We start from the raw sequence: 20,291 nt of genomic DNA, 5'->3' as shown, positions 1-20,291 counted from the left end.
TACATTTATCTTAAAGGTTGAGGTCGTATACCTGCCTTTTGATGTGCATTCGTACATCGAGCCCTCATCTTTCCCCACACTTAATGGCTGTTAACCAGTTTAATCCCGCTATCAATCACTGACAGGAAGCGCATCTGTCACATAATCGCGGGGCCCCGAAGGGTTGTCATGACAGCCAGGGGTCTGCAGAGAACCGCTGTGCCTGTCATTATGATCCTTCTGTGAATGCTGGCTCGTGGCCGGCATTCATTGGAGATCATGATTTCTGCTATACATAGTAGCGCCGAAACACTGCTATGTGTAGCAAAGGCTATTAAAAGATTGCACCTTCAAGACTCTTAAGGGGACTATTAAAGTTAAAAAAGCTATATTTATATAAAGCTGTTTGTATGTGTATCAAGCTACCCCCACGCCACATAGCTCCGCCCACTGGCGACTGGAGAGCATGGTTGCAGAGGGAAAGTTCTGGATGCGGGTGGAGAGCGGAGCTCTGAGGGAGACAGCGGGACACGGATGGAGAGAGCGGGGCTGCAGAGGGATAGCGTGGGACTCTGCGTGGAGAGCGGGGCATGTCGAAAGAGCGGGACACGGATGTATAGAGTGGGACGGTGCGTGGAGAGCAGGGCTGTGGAGGGAGAGCAGGACACGGATGGAGAGCAGGGCTGTGGAAGGATAGAACGGGACGGCTCATGGAGATCTGGGCTGCGGAAGGAGAGAGCGTGATGTCAGGTGGAGAGCAGGGCTTTTAAGGGAGAGCGCGGGACCCACAGTTAGTTATTCCCGGGCAACGCCACATTCTTCAGCTAGTAAATAAATAAATGTGGGGAAAAAAGTTCAAATCACCCCCCCTTTCTCTATAACTTCATTGGGGGGCACAGGAAACCATGGGTGCATGCTGTTGCTGCGACTAAGAGCTGGACACTGTGCACAAAAAATTTAGCCCCTCCCCAGCAGTGTACACCCCACCTACTGGCACTAAGTTAATCAATTTACCTTGGTGTCAGTGATGATTTTCACTCTGTTGTCCCACATAGAGACAGAGAGTACGACGTGGACTGGTAACTCATTCTTATCTGCCTGTCCAGCTGGACCACAGCCCCTAACACATCAAGAGTGTAACAGGATCTACGCTGCTATCAGAAATTTATTATGACAAAATGTACCTTTTTGGAGTTTTTCTTGTGTGTTGGGGTCGATTATGTGTGTGTTTTACTGTAGCTGGCCATTATTTCAACTTCACAGTATGTATGCTCTGCGATGCTCCCCCCTCCTTCCCCATGCCTCTCCTCTCACTTGAGGCCCCGGCTACAGTGCAACCTAGCTGTCGCATTCGGCTCCACCCTCACTTCCTCTTTATCTGTGGTCTTTTTCTGAACATGCCCCCTCTTCTGTAGACCCTTTTGTCAGTACTTCAGAGATTGCCTATCTCTTTGTCCTATGCCATAGGATCCCCTTCCCCACATCCTCCTAAGGATACCAAAAATGGTTGTAAGAGAGCTAGGCAGGACAGTCACTCCAGTTCCTCTTCTCGCTCCTCTCACCACCACCCACCCCCACCAGTCCCTCTGGACAAGTAACGTCTTCCCAGTCGTTTTCCCCAGAGACACCAGGGGTACTGGAGTTGGACTCAGGCTGAAGCTGAGTCAGACCTGGATCCTTACCTGGCTACTAACATGAGAGATATAATAGAGCATCTTATTGCAGCGCTTTGGAGCCCTCTGATCTGGAAGTGTCCTTCAGACGTTCTTGGTGAACTCAACGTTTTGCCCACCACAAAAGAGGAGTTTGAAGGGGGCTTCTTTCAAGAGAAAGGGAAAATCCTATCAGACTCTTCCAGAGAGGGAAGTGACTCAGGATTTTGCATCAGTTTGCTTCAGAGTTTATGGAAAATTGGTCCATCTCTCCGACAGTAAACTCCCTAGTCTCCAGACTGTCCACCAATACTGTCCTTCCCCTTACAGAAGGGGCATTTCTTCAGGACCCCAATTACAAACTCATGGAGTCATTTGCAAAGTCAGCCTTTGAAGCTGTAGGTTCTTCCTTATGTCCTGCCTTTGCCACCACATGGGTGTCAGTCTATTTCTGCATGGGCTTAGCAACTCCGTAAGGGCATCTTTGCGGGAGCCACACCTGACAAGTTAACAGACTTGGTGAACCAGATCTCGCAAGTGGGGAATATATGTAGTGGCTGCCTTCTGTGCAGCTCAAGCATCCAGTAACATAATGGCCATCCGCAGACCATAGGGCTAAAGGCATGGCAGTCGTATTTGTTCTCCAAATAGTCCCTGACCTGTCTGCCTTTTCCTGGATCACGTCTGTTCGAATCAAAGCTGGACCAGATCATAACGGAGGCCAGCGGTGGAAAGAGTTCTCTCCTCCCTCATGCTAAATCTCAGCGCCCTCCCCCCCCAAGCACAAATTTCGCCCGCTTCTCATCTATGGAGTATTCCACTCTTCAAGCGAGACTGCAGGAAAAGAGAAGACCTTGGTTCAAGCAGACTCTTTCCTGGCGCCCTCTCCCTGCGCAAGCCAGGCCCTATAGTAGCAGACCTAGCAGATTCTCCTCCGCATGACATTTCTCTCCCTCCCAGGGAGTCCTTCAGGGTGGGCGGACTGTTTTTTAGTGACTCTTGGCTCGCCCCGTCAAGGATGCCTGGGTCAGAGAGGTGGTGCTGTCATTAGAAAACATTGAGGTCACTTCCCGGCCCAGAGACCGTTTTTTCGAATCCTGACCCCCAAGAAACCCCTCCCTGGTTCCGGGGTTCTTCACAGCCATCTCCTCGCTGCTCCAAACAGGTGTGATCGTTCCTGTACCACCTCAGGAACGTTCTACATGTTTATATTCAAACGACTTTGTAGTTTCAAAGGACAGGACAGTTCAACCTATAGTGGATTTCATGCTACTGAACAAAAGGGTCTGTCTTTGTCATTTCAGAATGGAATCCCTTTGTTCAGTCATGGTCTCCATGGAATCTCAAAAGTTCTGTGTTCAGTGAATATCCAATACTCTTATCTCCATGTTCCAATTTGTACAATTCATCAGAGATTCCTTTCCTGCGTATTGCCGTACAGCAGGACCACTTTCAATTTGTCGCCCTACCTTTCGGCCTGGCAACCACACCTAGGATCTTTACAAAGATGATGGCCACGTTGATGGCCATTCTCTGGACCAGGGGGCTGGTAGTCTTAGCTTACCTCAATGATATTCTCTTCAAGGCCACATCCTTCTCTTTAAGGCCCCGTCACACTAAGCGACTCACCAGCGATCCCGACACCGATATGAAGGTGTCAGGGTCGCTGGTAAGTCGCTATGTGATCGCTGGTGAGCTGTCACACAGACAGCTTCACCAGCGATCAGCACAGCGATGCCGAGCGCCCGGCATCGCTGGCTATCGCTGTAGAAAATAGTATCAAAATAAAAAACATAGTTATTCTCACCTTCCGACGTCCCGTTCAGCCATCCCACCTCTCTCCACGCTCCGGTCCCAGTGATCCTTTGCACGAATGACCGCGAGATGTCACGGTCTCGCGGGATAACAAAGTCTCGCGGTCATTCATGCAAAGGATCACTGGGACCGGAGCGTGGAGAGAGGCGGGATGGCTGAACGGGACATCGGAAGGTGAGAATAACTATATTTTTTATTTTTTTACACCTGATCGCTGGTCTCCCGCTGTCACACACAGCGATGCGTGCTGGCCAGCGGGAGACCAGCGACCAAAGAAATGTCCAGAGGTTTCTTGCAGCGATCAGCGATACCGGCAGGGGGGCCGCTCGCTGATCGCTGTCACACACCGCGATCTCGCTGGTGAGATCGCTGTTACGTCACAAAAGTTGTGACTCAGCAGCGATCTCGCTACCGAGATTGCTTAGTGAGACGGGGCCTTTAGCCCAGGAAAGCCTATCTATCTCTCTCAACACTCGGTTGGATAGTCAACAGGCCAAAATCTTGTTGATTTATCTGGGCATGTTGTTCAACATCCTTCAGGCGAGGGACTTCATCCCAGAGGGAAAGAGAGCAGGTCTCCAGCGGGGTGTTCGCTCTCTTCAGGCCACTTGGTTAATGTCCCTTCACTCGGCCATGGTGGTTTTGGGCAGGATCGTGGCGTCTGCAGAGGCGATTCCTTTCACTCCGTTCCGCACCAGGCCCCTTCAACAGACCATCCTATCCCAATAGAATGGGTCCATCCTCACCCTTGATCGTCCAGTCCGGATTTCATCCCGAATCAAGGTGTCCCTAAACTGGTGGCTGTCCTCATCCCTCTTTTGCCGGGGGCGGTCCTTTCTCCCCATCCATTGGCAGGAGATCACAACGGATGCCAGTCTTCTTGGCTTGGGAGTTGTTTTCTGCAATCTCACAGTCCCTAGTCACCATAGGATTATTCGCTGCCAATCAACATTCTCAAGATCAGAGCCATTCTTCTGTCCCTCCACGACTGGCAGCACCTTCTCGGGGTCCTACCAGTTCGGGTCCAGACAGAAAATGCCATGGCAGTGGCTTATGTTAAACACCAGGGAGTCCTCTTGCCATGGACGAAGTCTCCAAGATTCTTCTCTGAGCAGCGAAAAAGGATCTGGCAATATCGGTAGTGCACATAACCAGCGTAGACAATTGGGCCTCTGACTTTCTCAGTCATGAGTGTCTTGCAGCGGGAGAATGGTTACTACATCAAGGCGTCTTCCAGCAGATTTGTCTCTGTTGGGGCACTCCGGACGTGGACTCATGGCGTCCCGGGTGAATCGAAAGGTCCCCCACAGTTAGTCTCCAGATCCCGTGACCCTCTTGTGGTGGAAATCGACGCTCTGGCAATACCCTGGTCTCTGTTCGCACTTCCTTACCTTTTCCTGCCACTTCTTCTTCCTAGGCTGTTGAAGATCAAAGCAGAAGGGGTGCCAGTCATCCTGATGGCACCGGATTGATTCAGGAGGGCCTGGGATGCAGAGGTCACCAATCTACTTGCATACACTCCTTGGCGACTCTCGGAGAGACCAGATCTTCTTTCTCAGGGTCTCCTCTGCCACCAGAATTCTCAGTCATTTGATTCGATCGTGTGGCTGTTGAAACGGCGGTTCTAAGGCTGGTTTCACATGGTTTTTTTTGCGCAGCGCATGCATCTTGCGTACCTATGTTTAACATGGCGTACGCATGGTCTTGCGTTTGCATGAGTTCTAGACGCGCCAGACGCAACCTGTTGCATTTTTTGGGTCCATCCAAAGGCGGAAAAAAAGCCTGCGTTCGCTTGCGCACGGAATGCGTCATAACGCATTACAGTCTATGGGAACACAGCCTGCGTTTGCGTACGCATGCGTTTTAACAAGTGTAGACACTGGTTTAAATGTGCGTAAACGCATGCAAAAACGCATGATGCGTTTCTACTTGCGCACGATGCGCTACGTGCAAAGACGCAAATGTGAAACTAGCCTAAGAGTGACCAGTTTCTCGAACTGTGTGATTCAGACCCTGATGCAAGCTTGGAAGCCTGCTTGGAAAGCTTTTTCCAATGAATGGTGCAACTTCCCACCTCTGTTGCCTCTATTTCTCTGCTGCAATATATCCAAATGGTAATGAATTGAGCCACCCTGCATGTATTTACTCCATTCACTGCTAGCAAGCAGCCTGAATGGTACAACTTCCCACCTCTGTTGCCTCTATTTCTCTGCTGCAATATATCCAAATGGTACAACTCTGTACTTCTGCTGCTTGACCATTTTGCTGCATATTTTAATGTGCTTGCTAAAGCTTTGGTATAATTCATTTGTTGCACTGTATGTAATACTGCTTTAGATCCGTGACTGGGGCCTCTCTAGATCTTATCAGGTGGAAGGCGCTATAGCATATTGACACAGCATGGTCTAGTGCCTTTGATCATCTAACCATCCCCTGGTGTGCTGGCCCCAGCTGCCAAATTATACCCAACCAGCTCACACAATCCCTCTCTCCTGACCCTGTAGTGTGGCCTATATATGTAGTAATTCCTAAGGGGAAGAACGCAGTGTGGGGTGCAGATGCACTGTGTGGTGCAGCACGCAAGCATCCCATAAAGCATCACAGAAGCTAAGCATTATGAAAACGGCAGTTATACATGGCAGTTAGTCAGGGCAGGAGTCAGGTAACCCACACTTTGCTCTCCCCTTTAACCATGTGCTTTATTTTTATCCTTCTGTGTTTCCTTGCCATCCACATTCACCACCCTATCCCCCCTCCATCAAGACTCATACACATCAGCCCCTCTATACTTCCCTTTCCCATGTACAGCTCCCATGCACTCCTCACCTTCCTGAGAAACCTCAGCCCATCTTGCTTGCCCAAACACATCGCAGAAAAAAAATTACAATTCCAACAACTATTTGCCCTTTATCTTTCTACTCCTGCTGATTTCAGGGGACATCTCCCCCAACCCTGGCCCACTATCCCCCAACCCCTACCTTATCTCATATCAAAACCATAATAATCGTATTAATATTACTTGCACTCCCTCATCTCCATCTTTTAATTGTGCCCTCTGGAATCCACGGTCTGCTTGTAACAACCTTCCTTTCCTACACAACTACTTTCTCAACAACGCTCTTAATCTGTTGGCCCTCACTGAAACCTGGATTCAGGATTCTGACACTGCCTCTCCTGCTGCCATTTCCTATGGGGGCTTACAATTCTCCCACTCCCCGAGACCCACAAACAGACATGGTGGTGGAGTCTGCATACTCCTGTCCCCACAATGCACTTTCCAGGTCATCCCCCCCCCCCTGTTCCATCACTCTTATTCCCTTCTTTTGAGGTCCACACCATCAGGCTCTTTCGTCCCCTTTCCCTCAGATTAGCGGTCATATACCGGCCCCCAGGCTCACCCACCCACTTCCTTGACCACTTTTCAGCCTGGCTGCCGCACTTCATGTCCTCAGAACTTCCAACCCTTATCTTGGGAGACTTCAACATCCCCATTAACAGCACTACTTCCACATCTGCATCCCAGCTTCTATCACTAACCACCTCTCTAGGCCTCTCGCCTCTGAGACACACAAGGTCGGTAACACCCTTGATCTGGTCTTTGTCCGGCTCTGCTCAATCTCCCACCTAAATAACTCGCCGCTTCCACTCTCTGACCACAACATTCTCTCCTTCACACTCACAAATCCTTGCCCACCCAAGCTCACTCCTACCTACCACACAGTCAGAAATCTACAAGCCATTAACCCTCAGACACTTTCAGACTCCCTACACTCATCACTGTCCCCAATCTCCTCTTTTTCCTGTCCTAATCTGGCTGTTCATCACTACAATGACACTCTTAGAAGCACCCTTGACCAAGTAGCTCCCCTCACCCTCAGAACCTCCAAGCACAGAGTTAGACAGCCCTGGCTCACATCGCAAACTCAACTTCTCCAGCGATGCTCTTGGAGTGCTGAACGCCTATGGCGAAAAACCCGCACACCAGAAGACTTCATCCACTTCAAATTTATGTTAAGAACCTATAACGCTGCCCTTCACCTCGCCAAACAGACCTCCTTCACCACCCTGATCTCTTCACTAGCCAACAACCCCAAGAAACTTTTTGACACTTTTCACTCCCTCCTCAGGCCAGAAGCACAAGCACCTATCAGACATTTGTGCTGATGACATGGCCTCCCACTTTACAGAAAAAATAGATAATATCTGTCAGGAAATCTGCTCCCAACCACCAAGTGCTGTGACTCCCATTCCTTCCTGCATCTCCCCTGGCTCACTTTCCACATTTGATCCCATCACAGAAGAAGTCTCAAGACTCCTCTCCTTCTTGTCCGACTACATGCACTACCGACCCCCATTCCCTCAATCTCCTCCAGTCTCTCTCCAGTCGTCACAACCCACCTAACTACAATCTTTAATCTCTCACTCTCCTCGGGCATTTTCCCATCCTCCTTCAAACACGCCATCATTACTCCATTACTAAAGAAACCCGCTCTCGACCCATCCTGCACAAACAACTACAAATCAGTCTCCAATCTCCCCTTCATCTCTAAACTTTTGGAGCGCCTAGTTTAGTCCCGCCTTACCCGTTACCTCTCCACTCACTCCCTTCTAGACCCTTCATAGTCCGGCTTCCGCCCCCTACATTCGACTGAAACTGCACTCAGCAAAGTGACCAATGACCTTCTGACAGCAAAACGTAATGGTGACCACTCTCTGCTCATTCTTCTTGACCTATCCTCAGCATTCGATACTGTTGACCACCATCTCCTACTCTAGGCTCCAGTCACTAGGCATTAAGGACACTGCTCTCTTCTGGTTCTCTTCCTATCTCTCTGACCGCTCCTTCAGTGTGTTGTTCTCTGGCTCCACTTCATCTCCTCTTCATCTTGCTGTCGGGGTACCTCAGGGCTCAGTCCTTGGCCCCCTTCTCTTCTCTCTCTACACAGCCCCAGTTGGACAGACCATCAGCAGATTTGGCTTTCAGTACCATCTTTATGCTGATGACACAACTATACACGTCATTCCCCGACCTTACCCCCTCTGTACTACAGAACGCCAGTGACTGTCTGTCCACAGTCTCCAATATCATGTCCACTCTCTATCTGAAACTCAACCTCCCCAAACCTGAACTACTTCTGCTCCCGCCATCTACTAACCTCCCTAAATTGGACATTTCCCTCTCCGTGGGTGGTACCACAATAACACCCTGGCAGCAGGCGCGCTGTCTAGGCGTTATGTTTGACACCAATCTCTCCTTCACATCCCATATACAATCTCTTACCCACTCTTGCAGCTTACACCTAAAGAACATCTCTAGAATCTGCCCTTTTCTCACCATGGAAATAACAAAAACCCTCACTGTAGCATTGATCCACTCCCACTTGGATTACTGCAACGCTCTATTAATTGGCCTCCCCATCACTCGACTATCCCCTCTCCAGTCCATACTTAATGCAGCAGCCAAGGTTGTCCATCTGGCTAATCGGTACTCGGACGTTTCCTCTCTTCGTCAGTCATTACACTGGCTGCCCATTCATTATAGGATCCAATTCAAAGTACTTGTTCTCACCCACAAAGCTCTCCACGGTGCGGCACCCCCCTACATCTCCTCCCTCATTTCTGTCGATCGGCCTAGCCGATCGCTGTGCTCTGCAAACGACTCTCGACTAACCTCTACACTAATCCGTACCTCCCACTCCCGACTCCAAGACTTCTCCCGTGCTGCTCCTATCCTCTGGAATGCTCTACCCCAAGAAATTAGGACTAACCACAATTTGCATAGTTTTAGGCGCTCCCTCAAAACACATTTGTTCAGAGTGGCTTATCACGTTCACTAATCAGTCATTCTATGTGTAAGTGTGCGTGTGTAGCCCATTCACTATATCCATCCATCCTTCACTCCCTCAAGATGGCTGGACCTTCATTGTAAATATACAATTGTAAATACACACCTGTACTTTGTATCTCCCTCACCTCATTGTAGATTATAAGCTCTCACGAGCAGGGTCATCCTATTTAGTCTTATTTTGCTTTAATTATTGTATTGTTAACGTTATTTATGGCTTGTGTTTTGAAACTGTTAACTGTAAAGCGCTGCGGAATGTTGGCGCTATATAAAGATGATTATTATTATTATTATTTATTATTATTATTATTAGTGCGTCTGAGACCGTGCCTGTGGCCTACTCTCTTTCCGTTCTGGCCTTCCTTCAAGTAGGATTAGATGCTGGACTCAGCTCACTGAAGTTCCAAGTCTCAGAGTTGTCTATTCTCTTCCATAAGAACTTGGGTTCTGACCTGAAAGCTAGAAGCTTTCTTCAGGGAGTGGCTTATGCGGCTCCCCCTTATCGTCTGCCAGTGGATTCCTGGGACCTTAACCTGGTTTTTGAAGCTCTCAGATGTCCACCTTTTGAACCACTCAGAGAAGTCTCTGTCCGTCCTATCATGGAAGGTGTTTTTTCTCATCGTTATTACTTCCATCAGCCGGGTGTCAAAGATTTTGCTGCCAGTTCTCTTTCCTTCCCAAGGTAGATACCACCTTTCATCTCAATGAAGTCATTGTCTGTCCTTCCTTCCTTCTGTTCTTCTCCAGTGCGTTTCCTGAAGCGCTCTCTGAACAGATTGCGTTTACCTTTTCAGAACTGCTGTCTTCCGGAAGACTGATTTCTCTTTGTTCTCGTAAGGGCCTTCTGGCATCAAAGGCCACATTCTCACTAGATCCGGGCGGCTATCTTGGAGATGTACTAGGTTAGGAATGAAACATCTCCCCTTGGGATTAAAGCCCACTCTACCCGAGCAGTGGGTGCCTCCTGGGCCGTTCAGCACTGGGCATCTGCCTTACAACTTTTTAAGGTGGCGACATGGTCTTCTATTCAGTTCTCTGATCCGATTGGCATTTGTACTGTTTTCCCTCCCTGGGGACTGCTTTGGGACGTCCCATGGTTTCCTGTGTCCCCCAAGCGATTAACCAAAAATCCTGTTTTCTTTCTCACTGTAAAATCTGTTTCTTAAAGTATTCATTGGGGGGACACATCACCCTCCCATGTTTAACAACTTTGTTTCTTTCTATTGTCACTTCTATTGTTCTATTGGGGTTTTGTGGTATACACTTCCCTTTTATGTTGCTCTTCCTACTGCTTTCTCACTAACTGATTAACTTGGTACTAGTCGGTGGGGTGTACCCTGCTGAGGTGGAGCTAATTTTTTTATGCATAGTGGTAGCGGTGTACACTCCATGGTTTCCTGTGTCCACCAATGAAGGTTCCAAGAAACAGATTTTACGGTGAGTAATCAAAAATCCTGCTTTTGACCCATTAAATCAAGTTTAAAAAAAACCCACATTTTGATATTTTGGTATCGCTGCTTTCAGAAATGTCCGATCTATCAAAAATATAAAATAATCAGATTGGTAAATGGCGTAACGAGAAAAAAAAAATCAAAACTCCTATATTACGTCTTTTGACCTCCGCAACGTTGCAATAAGAGGCGAGCAAAACATCGTGCCTACCCCCAATATAGAATTGGTACAAATTTTGACTCAGGGCGCAAAAAAAATAAGCCATCACCCAACGCCAGACCCCGAAAAATGAAAACGCTATGGGTCTGGGAAGATTTCACCATTTGTATTATGGGAAAGAGAGGGGTGATTAAAACATATCCAAAAACTTTGAATGTCTGGTTTTTTTTTTTGTTTTGTTTTTTTTTGAGACTTGAATCTGCGATCGACAGTAACATTTAAGTGTTAACCTGCTGAGATCGGAGCTAGCTCAGATTGCAGCAGTTACTCAGCTCCAGGCACCACTCTGTATAGAGCGAGCTCAACTCCTATACTTGCTCCATATAGTAAGCGCGCCCATCCGGTTGTTATTAAGGAGTTAATCCTTTGGCTCCGATTACTGCCTGTGATTTTCTGTAGTAGATGACAAATAGTAAAATTTATGTTTATTTTTTTGTTTTTCTTTTGACAGGTATGAGATTCAGTATGCACCGCAGCCCTCTCAAGCTCAGTTCATTTCTGCCAGCGAGTTGGCCCTGCAGCGCCATTATGCAGATACTAATAATCGCCTTCTGAGGCAGGTGGAGCGGCTTAAACAAGAGGCCGTGTCTGTGCCAGTGTGTGAAGACCAGCTAAAAGAAATTGAGCGCTGCATCAAAGTCTTCCTGCATGAAAATGGTGAAGAGGGCTCCCTGAGTCTGGCCAGTGTCATCATCTCTGCTCTTTGTACTTTAACAAGGTAACCCATTGTAGCCACTTGCTGTCATACACTTCACTAGAGTAGACACACTCCTATATTGCTTGGTATTTTTTTGCAGGCGCAATCTAATGATGGAAGGCGCTGCCTCAAGCGCAGGGGAGCAGCTGGTGGACCTAACCTCACGGGATGGAGCCTGGTTTTTAGAAGAGCTCTGCAGCATGAGCGGCAATGTCACATGCCTCGTACAGCTACTCAAACAGTGCAAACTTATCCCACAAGATCTGGATGTCCCGAACCCTCTGGAAGCCTCTGAAGCTGTGCACCTAGCCAATGCTGTATACATCTCCCTCCAGGTAGAGGATATCATTATCTATCAGGAGTAGCACTTACCGATGCAACCACATTTGTGGCTGAAAATTCTTCTCGAAGGATTCCATATGTTTCTATGAAACAAAAGTAGAAATTTCTAGATTGTCAAATAGACTGAGCTGCAGCATAAAGTTTATAGACTTAAAGCCCGAGTTCACCTGTATTCATTTGTAGTTTAGGGATTTTCAAAAATAGCATTTCCTTAATGTCATCGATTTGTAGAATTGCACTCCTTAATGGCAAACTGTCAACCCCTAGATGCGTTTCAGCTATTACTATGGGCACAGAGGTAAGAGAATGGTTGAAATAGTCTTTCCTGTACGCCTGATGGCTGTGGTCTAGTTGTGGACAAATGACATTTTAATGTTGTGTTAATGATTTGTTCCGGGGTGTGCGGTGCCTCCTGGAAGAAATTTCTGCCTCTTGGCTTCATTATAATACCACCCCTCTGCCCCGCACCTCGCACTACCCTGTGACGTGCAGTTGTGTGGGGTATTTTATATCCAGAATGAAATGTAGAGCATAAAATTGATAAAACAAATCACAAAATAATCACCTAACGCAATGCTCCAAAACTCACTAATTAGCAGACATGGAGAAACATTGATATAGTTACCCAGCCAGAACTCAAGTCCTCTTCTCCTTCCCAAGGATTCCCTACTACCGTCTCCTCTTTAAGGATGCCTTCTCCCTCGGCTCTCTCCTTGTGTCCCACTTGGGTCCTTTATACCCCACCTGCGACTTCAGCTGTACATCTCCCCCACCATCCTGGAGACTCTGTAGTCATCAATCTGTTCTTTCCCTACAATATAGTCACTCTGGATAACGACATCCTGATTATTCTTCCTTCACACATGGGATTTGACAGAGAGACATGTCACCCCGGTGGTATCACTCCTGATTGTTCTGATACAATGGGGGTTTCTCGTGCACTCAGGAGCCTTTGTACTACAAGATGCTGTATACGTTGATGTGTTGCTTTTTGCTTCCCTCCTGATTACCACTTCTTAAGGCCCTTTTTAAAATTGACCAATGGCCTAACTTTTAGCTACAGAATAGAAAACAATATGTACCAATATTTCGATATCTTATATCTTCACATTTTAGCTTATGTCAGAGTTCTGACTTAAAAGTATGATGCATTTTAAGCAGTAAGTCCACCTAATTGTTTTTTTTTTAACATTATAACGATTTTTCTTTAAGGAACTCAACTCGAACTTCTGTCAGATCATTTTCCCCGAAGCGCTGAGATGCTTAATGAAAGGCGAACAGACTTTAGAGGTCATGCTGCAAGAATTGGACAACCTGATCGAACAAACCACAGAGGGGACTCCGCTGCAAGCGCTGGTTGATTCATTACAGACCTATCTGAGGAACACCGCCATGTGTCTGGACGATGAGGCAAATGCTCAGTACATTGATATCGCCAGGTATCTAGTGATCTTTTTCATATTAATGGGTTGTAGTGTGCTGTGGGTAGCTGATGGAGGAGTCGGCGACACTGACATTTTAGCTTTAATTTAGTGCATTCATAAAATACAGAGACAAAGAAGAAAAAATCATAATCCATATTGATACTTTAGCCTCTGTCTCCCCTTCCCACGTGCTTTAGTCCTTCTCTCCTTGCTGTCATGCACTCTGTACATGGAGAGAAACCAGGTTAAATGTGACCGTGGTTGGGAAGAGGGCGATACTTTACTAGTGAATTCTTTGGTTTTTGCAGGTTGCTTCATTCTCAGTATGGAGACCTAATTCAGCCCAGGAATGGAACCATTGACGAAACTCCAAAAATGTCAGCTGGTCAGATGCTTCTGGTGGCATTTGATGGGATGTTTGCTCAAGTTGAAACTGCATTTGGATTGCTTCTTGAAAAGGTAGGGGATGTTGATCTACTGACGAATGGATTTTTTTTTTATTCAATTTTTTTTATTTATTTGTGTAATTTTTTTTTTTTTTTTTTTTTTTATACATATATAGTTAAAGCAAATGGAAATTCCCCCTGCCTGGAGAAAAGTTGACATCATCCGTGAAGCACGCAGTACTCAAGTGAACTTTTTTGACGATGAAGAGCTTCGCCGTGTGTTAGACGAAATATTCTTTCTGAAGAGACTGCAAACCATCAGGGAATTCTTCAAACTTTGTGGAGTTTTCTCCCAAACCTTATCTGGTGAGGACATGGTTTCTCCGCTACATCATAGTCTTTTACTGCATCTTAGTAAAATACGTGCATGGGGCCAGAAAGAACAACCCCTCCAAAATGTAGTGTGAGGTCTAGTAAAAGAGCCGCAGGTATTAAAATATACCTAAGGTTATACTGAGAGGCTTTTGCACAATTATCCTCTTTTTGTAAAACATGTCAGCGGAAGGGCATCAGGTCTAGACAATGTATTGTACATTACAGCACATGTGCCTTTTTAGTTTTACTTTTCTTTTTTTTTTTTTCCCTCTTTTGTCTTTCATTAGGAAAGTGTTCAGCAGATGACCAAGGCCCTGTAAATGGACCCGTGCAGCTAGTCAATGTTAAAAGTCTGTATAGAAACTCTTCTTTGAGCGAGGAGCAGATGGCCAAACCCATCAAGTCATTTACGGCTGACTTTGTGAGGCAGCTCCTAATCGGACTCCCTACACAGGCCCTGGGCCTGACCCTGTGCAGCTACATCAGTGCCCTAGGCGTTGATATTATTGCCCAAGTAGAGGCCAAGGACTTTGGGGCTGAAAGCAAGGTGTCTGTCGATGATCTTTGTAAGAAGGCCGTGGAGCACAACATCCAGATCTCCCGATTCTCACAACTTGTGGTGAACAGAGCTACAGTCTTGGCCAGTTCTTATGACACCGCTTGGAAGAAGCAAGACTTGGTCCGCCGCCTGGAAACAAACATTTCTTCCTGCAAAACCAGCATGCAACGTTTACAGCTACACATTGCAATGTTTCAGGTGATGATGATCCCAAGATTGTCTTAGGCTAGTTTCACACTAGCGCTTTTGAGCGCAGCGACGGGCTGCGCACGACCGCCGCTAAGCCCCGCCCCCTGCCGCGCCTCCGCCGGTAGCTCCACCTACCGGCGCATGACGCTGCATGCGTCCCTTATCTTTAGCACTGGGGGCGCAGGCCGTGCGCAGTATGCGTTTGGCGGCGCATGCGTCCTTTTGACGGTGCGCCGACCTGCGCCAAACGCAACCTGCTGCAGTTTGGTTGTGCTCAGCGCACCGTCAAAAAAGGCGCATGCGCCGCCAAACGCATACTGCGCACGGCCTGCGCCACCAGTGATAAAGATAGGGGACGCATGCAGCGTCATGCGCCGGTAGGCGGAGCTACCGGCGGAGGCGCAGCAGGGGGCGGGGCTTAGCAGCGGCCGTGCGCAGGCCGTCGCTGCGCTGAAAAGCGCTAGTGTGAAACTAGCCTTATTGTGACACTTCCTATGTGTTAATTCTTTGATTTTTATATATAAGTACCGTCTCAAGTTGCTCAGACCAGCTAAGGCTATGTTAACATGCAGCAGTTATTACAGAACTGGATCTGAATGGAGATTGCAGAAATTCATGTGCTTGCAGTTATTGCCATAGAAGGACCCTAACTGTGCATCTATTATCTTTTATTTCAGTGGCAACACGAAGATCTCCTGATCAGTCGTCCGCAGACACCATCAGTTACGCCTCCTCCGCGCTCCGCAATCTTAACCAGCATGAAGAAGAAACTTCACACACTTGGTCAAATTGACTCTTCTATTGCTGCATCCCAGGTAAATATTTTTGTAATTACCGTATTTTTCAGATTATAGGACACACTTTTCCCCCAAAAAAATTTTTTTTGGGGGGGAACGGGGGTGTTTCTTATAATGCGGATATACCTTATTGGTGCTGCCGCCGCGCTGTGTCCCTGGTGCTGCTGCGCTCTGGACCGGTGCAGCAGGGGGGCTTTGCTGACATTTTGTGATTGGTCAGAGGCCCCCGGCAGTTCGTCCATGCTTTCTTGTGTGGTGGACTGCGGGAAAATGGCCACCGGGAGGCGGCGCATGCACAGATGGAGATCTCGACACCAGGATCTCGGGAGATGAGATCTCAGCGCTGGGTCCACCGCAAAGGAAAGCATGGATGATCTGCCGGGGCCTCTGGCCTTTCACAAAATGTCAGCGGAGCCCCCTCCCAGAACACACCCCCCCCGGTGCATTGGGGACAGAGCGCAGCAGCAGCACCGGACACGCGCAGCGGTGCGCCGCACATTGGAACGCCTCCTCATCCCAGCCCATGCACTGTAGCAACGCTCCACTCTTGCCTCCTCCAGCAGCGACCCTGGGACCCAGCTTCACCGCAGCCACCACCCCCCGGTAAACAATGACGCAGGGATTATAAGAAGCACCACCATTTTATTAAAAAACCTTTTTTTTTTCCTATTTTTCTCCTCGAAATTTAGGGTGCGTCTTATAATCTGGAGCGTTTTATAATCTGAAAAATATGGTGATATTATAATCACTGAGGTCCCAAGCTCCGGGACCCATTACTGGGTTCTCGGCTGTTGGCCGTCCCCCATTCATTTGACATAAGTGCCTGTGGTGCTGCTTTTTAGGAGAAACTGTACAACCCAACATTTATGGTGGTGTTTTTTTTTTGTTTTTTTTTTATATGTACAGTGTATCTTTGCGACCAATGACTTATCTTTACTTCATTTATTGTGTCCCTGCCTTTGATGTGCACTTTGGCGCTGAGCCCGCATCTTTCCCCGCACATGACGGCTGATTTCATCAGCCATCAAGTACCACTAAAAGCCTTGAAAGGATCCAGGATCCACCCGTGTTTTTTAAACTAGTAAATGCTGTCGATCACTGACAGAGGCATTTAACACTCGCCAGCCAGAAGTGCGTCATTGAATCCCGCTCATCAACGCGCCCGTCGAGTGACCAAAGGGCGCCAATGAGTTGTCATGACAGCCAAGAGTCTGCTGAAGACCCCCGTTACCGGTCATCATGATCGTCCTGTGAACGCTGGTCCAAACAGACATTCGCGTCTTCAAGTCTCCTAAAGGGACTATGAAAAATAAAAAAAAAAAGTTGTAAAAAATCCACCCCCTTTTGCCCCATTAACCCCTTAACTACCGCTGATATGCCTTTCAACGACAGCAGTTAAGGGTACTTATTCCTCAGCGCTGCTTTTTAACAGTGCCCCCCAGAGTCAGAAAATCTCCGGGGTCTCTGCTACCCCGGGAGTAGCCGAGGACCTGGAAAAACATGATTCTGGTCGGTTTCTATCCGACCCCAGTGTTGTGATTGCCACAAAAAAGAGTCAGATTTCCTGTATATATCTCTTCTCTGATATGATCTAGCAAATCAGAGGAGAAATAAATGGGATCCTCTGAGGGCCCCCCCCCCCCCCCCACCAGTAAAATGACAGGGAGAAAATGGCAGGCGCCTGGCAACAGTAGGAGATTTCTCCTATTGGTTCATTTTGATCACTGTGATGGACCCTATCAGTGATCAAAATTAAAAAAAAAAGTAAATCAAACCCCCCTTAATCACCCATTTTAGGTAAGAATAATATAAATAAAAAAATGTATTTTTTTCTATTGGGGTTATAGTTGGCGTTTATAGCTAGGGTTAGGGTTGGGCCTAGAGTTTGGGTTATAGCTAGGGTTGGGGTTATAGCTAGGGTTTGGGGTTTGGCCTAGGGTTTGGGGTTTGGCCTAGGGTTTGGGGTTTGGCCTAGGGTTTGGGGTTTGGCCTAGGGTTTGGGGTTTGGCCTAGGGTTTGGGGTTTGGCCTAGGGTTTGGGGTTTGGCCTAGGGTTTGGGGTTTGGCCTAGGGTTTGGGGTTTGGCCTAGGGTTTGGGGTTTGGCCTAGGGTTTGGGGTTTGGCCTAGGGTTTGGGGTTTGGCCTAGGGTTTGGGGTTTGGCCTAGGGTTTGGGGTTTGGCCTAGGGTTTGGGGTTTGGCCTAGGGTTTGGGGTTTGGCCTAGGGTTTGGGGTTTGGCCTAGGGTTTGGGGTTTGGCCTAGGGTTTGGGGTTTGGCCTAGGGTTGGGGGTTTGGCCTAGGGTTGGGGGTTTGGCCTAGGGTTGGATCTAGGGTTGGGGTTATAGCTAGGGCTAGGGTTTGGGGTTATAGCTAGGGTTATATCTAGGGCTAGGGTTTGGGGTTATAGCTAGGGTTATATCTAGGGCTAGGGTTTGGGGTTATAGCTAGGGTTATATCTAGGGCTAGGGTTTGGGGTTATAGCTAGGGTTATATCTAGGGCTAGGGTTTGGGGTTATAGCTAGGGTTATATCTAGGGCTAGGGTTTGGGGTTATAGCTAGGGTTAGGGTTTGGGGTTATAGCTAGGGTTATATCTAGGGCTAGGGTTTGGGGTTATAGCTAGGGTTATATCTAGGGCTAGGGTTTGGGGTTATAGCTAGGGTTATATCTAGGGCTAGGGTTTGGGGTTACAGCTAGGGTTTGGGGTGTTGGGGTTAGGGTTAGGGCTGTGCAACATGACATGGGTATTTTCTGTTATTTTGACCCCCCCCAAAAAAAAAAAAAAAAAAAACTTTAAATGTGAGGTGGTCCCTAAAATAAAAATGGTTTTGGAAATTTTGTTGGAAAAATGAGAAATCGCTGGTCAACTTTTATCCCTTATAACATCCTAACAAAAAAAAATTGTTTCCAAAATTGTGCTGATGTAAATTTGACATGTGGGAAATGTTAACTATTTTGTGTGACACCACTCTCTGATTTACCCCCTTGGTGACAGAGCCAATTCTGTACTTAATGACCAAGCCAATTTTTACAATTCTGACCACTGTCAATTTATGAGGTTATAGCTCTGGAACACTTCAATGTATCCCACTGATTCTGAGATTGTTTTTTTATTCGTGACATATTGTAACGGCGTTGGGCGGGCACGTCAAAACGACGCACGGGGGGACGCATCCGCATACAACGCATGTCCCTGCGTACACAATGTTAAATGTAGGTACGCAAGATGTATGTGGATCTTAAGGAAAGAAGTACGCAGGCCTACGCTGCTCACTGAAACGCAAATGTGAAGCCAGCCTAAGACATGTTCTGAAGAGCCAGCTCAATGGGAAGAATGAAATCCGCGCCATTAATACATATGCCCTGCCAGTTATCAGATACCCTGCTGGCATAGTGTGCTGGCCAAAAGAAGAGATAGAAGCTGCAGATGTGAAGACAAGGAAGCTTCTCACAATGCATGGAGGTCTGCATCGTAAAGCCCCCGTTACACATAGCGATATCGCTAGCAATATCGCTTTAACGCCACCGATTTTGTGACGTAGCAGCGATATTGCTAGCGATATCGCTATGTCTGATTCTTACCTCTGACCGGCTCCCCTGCTGTTCATCGCTGGTCGCGCGAGAACGTCCTGGACCATTTCTCGTCGGCCACTTTCTGCTGGGCTTCCTGTGGCGCCGACGAGCGACGCGTGGACGCGGGCTGGAGGACGTCAGGATCGCTGCGTCTGACAGGTAAGTAGCTACCCCCGACCCCTGCTATGTCGCTGGTGAGATCTGCCTGTGTGGCAGCTCACTAGCGACCACTTAGCGATGCACCAGCGATCCATATCGTTGTCGGGATCGCTGGTGCATCGCTAAGTGTAACAGTACCCTAAGTCTAGCACCCAAAGATTGTATACCATTAGAAAGGAGGAGCGTGGTTGAGGCTTGATAAGCGTCTAAGCCACCATCACGGATGAAACGAGGAGTATCCAGGAATACATTAGAAAAACGGCTCCAAAAGATGAGATGCTGAGAGAAAGCCTAAGGCACCAACAACAACAGATCTGGAAGGAAGAACAGGAACATGAAGCGCCATGGCAAGACAAGCCGCTGCATGGGATGTACCATCGACAGATAATGAAGGTGGTTGACAAGGATAAATCCTACCAATGGCTGGAGAAAGCTGGACTCCGAGACAGCACAGAGGCAATAATCATAGCAGAACAAGAGCAAGCATTAAGTACCAGATCCTTAGAAGCAGGAACAAATCACAAAAGACAAGACCCAAGGTGCAGACTATGCAAAGAAACCTCAGAAACCGTCCAACACATACACTCTCTGACAGAAGTTATGTCGCTTATCTATGTTATGTAAATAAAAGCTTATAACCTGATGTTAAATTCATCCATTGGTTGTATAAATTCTTTTGAAAGCTGAAACCCTACGAAATGTGGTTTCGGTTAAGAAAATAAATTGGCATCGATGCAGAAATATTTATCATTTAATGGACACAGAATGGTCAGATTTTGGCAAGACAAACGTTTTGTTGACTGGTCATATAATGCACCCAATTCTAGTTTAC

The 20,291-nt window shown here is 47.5% G+C and overlaps 1 protein-coding gene across 2 annotated transcripts in view; it reads left to right on the top strand.

Annotated features, from left to right (window-relative positions):
• The window catches only part of SMG1 (SMG1 nonsense mediated mRNA decay associated PI3K related kinase), a 203,662-nt gene that overhangs the window by 151,378 nt on the left and 31,993 nt on the right, over window positions 1-20,291 (top strand). For both annotated transcript variants that reach the window (XM_073542939.1, XM_073542938.1), the window contains exons 49-55: window positions 11,414-11,680; window positions 11,760-11,994; window positions 13,214-13,440; window positions 13,734-13,884; window positions 13,988-14,177; window positions 14,474-14,943; window positions 15,612-15,749. In XM_073542939.1, the coding sequence (XP_073399040.1) occupies window positions 11,414-11,680; window positions 11,760-11,994; window positions 13,214-13,440; window positions 13,734-13,884; window positions 13,988-14,177; window positions 14,474-14,943; window positions 15,612-15,749 (1,678 nt within the window). The remainder of the gene's footprint in view (window positions 1-11,413; window positions 11,681-11,759; window positions 11,995-13,213; window positions 13,441-13,733; window positions 13,885-13,987; window positions 14,178-14,473; window positions 14,944-15,611; window positions 15,750-20,291) is intronic.

The sequence above is a fragment of the Dendrobates tinctorius genome, unplaced genomic scaffold (genome assembly GCF_039654945.1).
Source record: "Dendrobates tinctorius isolate UK_male_01 unplaced genomic scaffold, ASM3965494v1 ptg000129l, whole genome shotgun sequence".
Classification (NCBI taxonomy): domain Eukaryota; kingdom Metazoa; phylum Chordata; class Amphibia; order Anura; family Dendrobatidae; genus Dendrobates; species Dendrobates tinctorius.
Note: the sequence above shows the minus strand (reverse complement) of the source record. Positions and strands in the feature narration are given on the sequence as shown.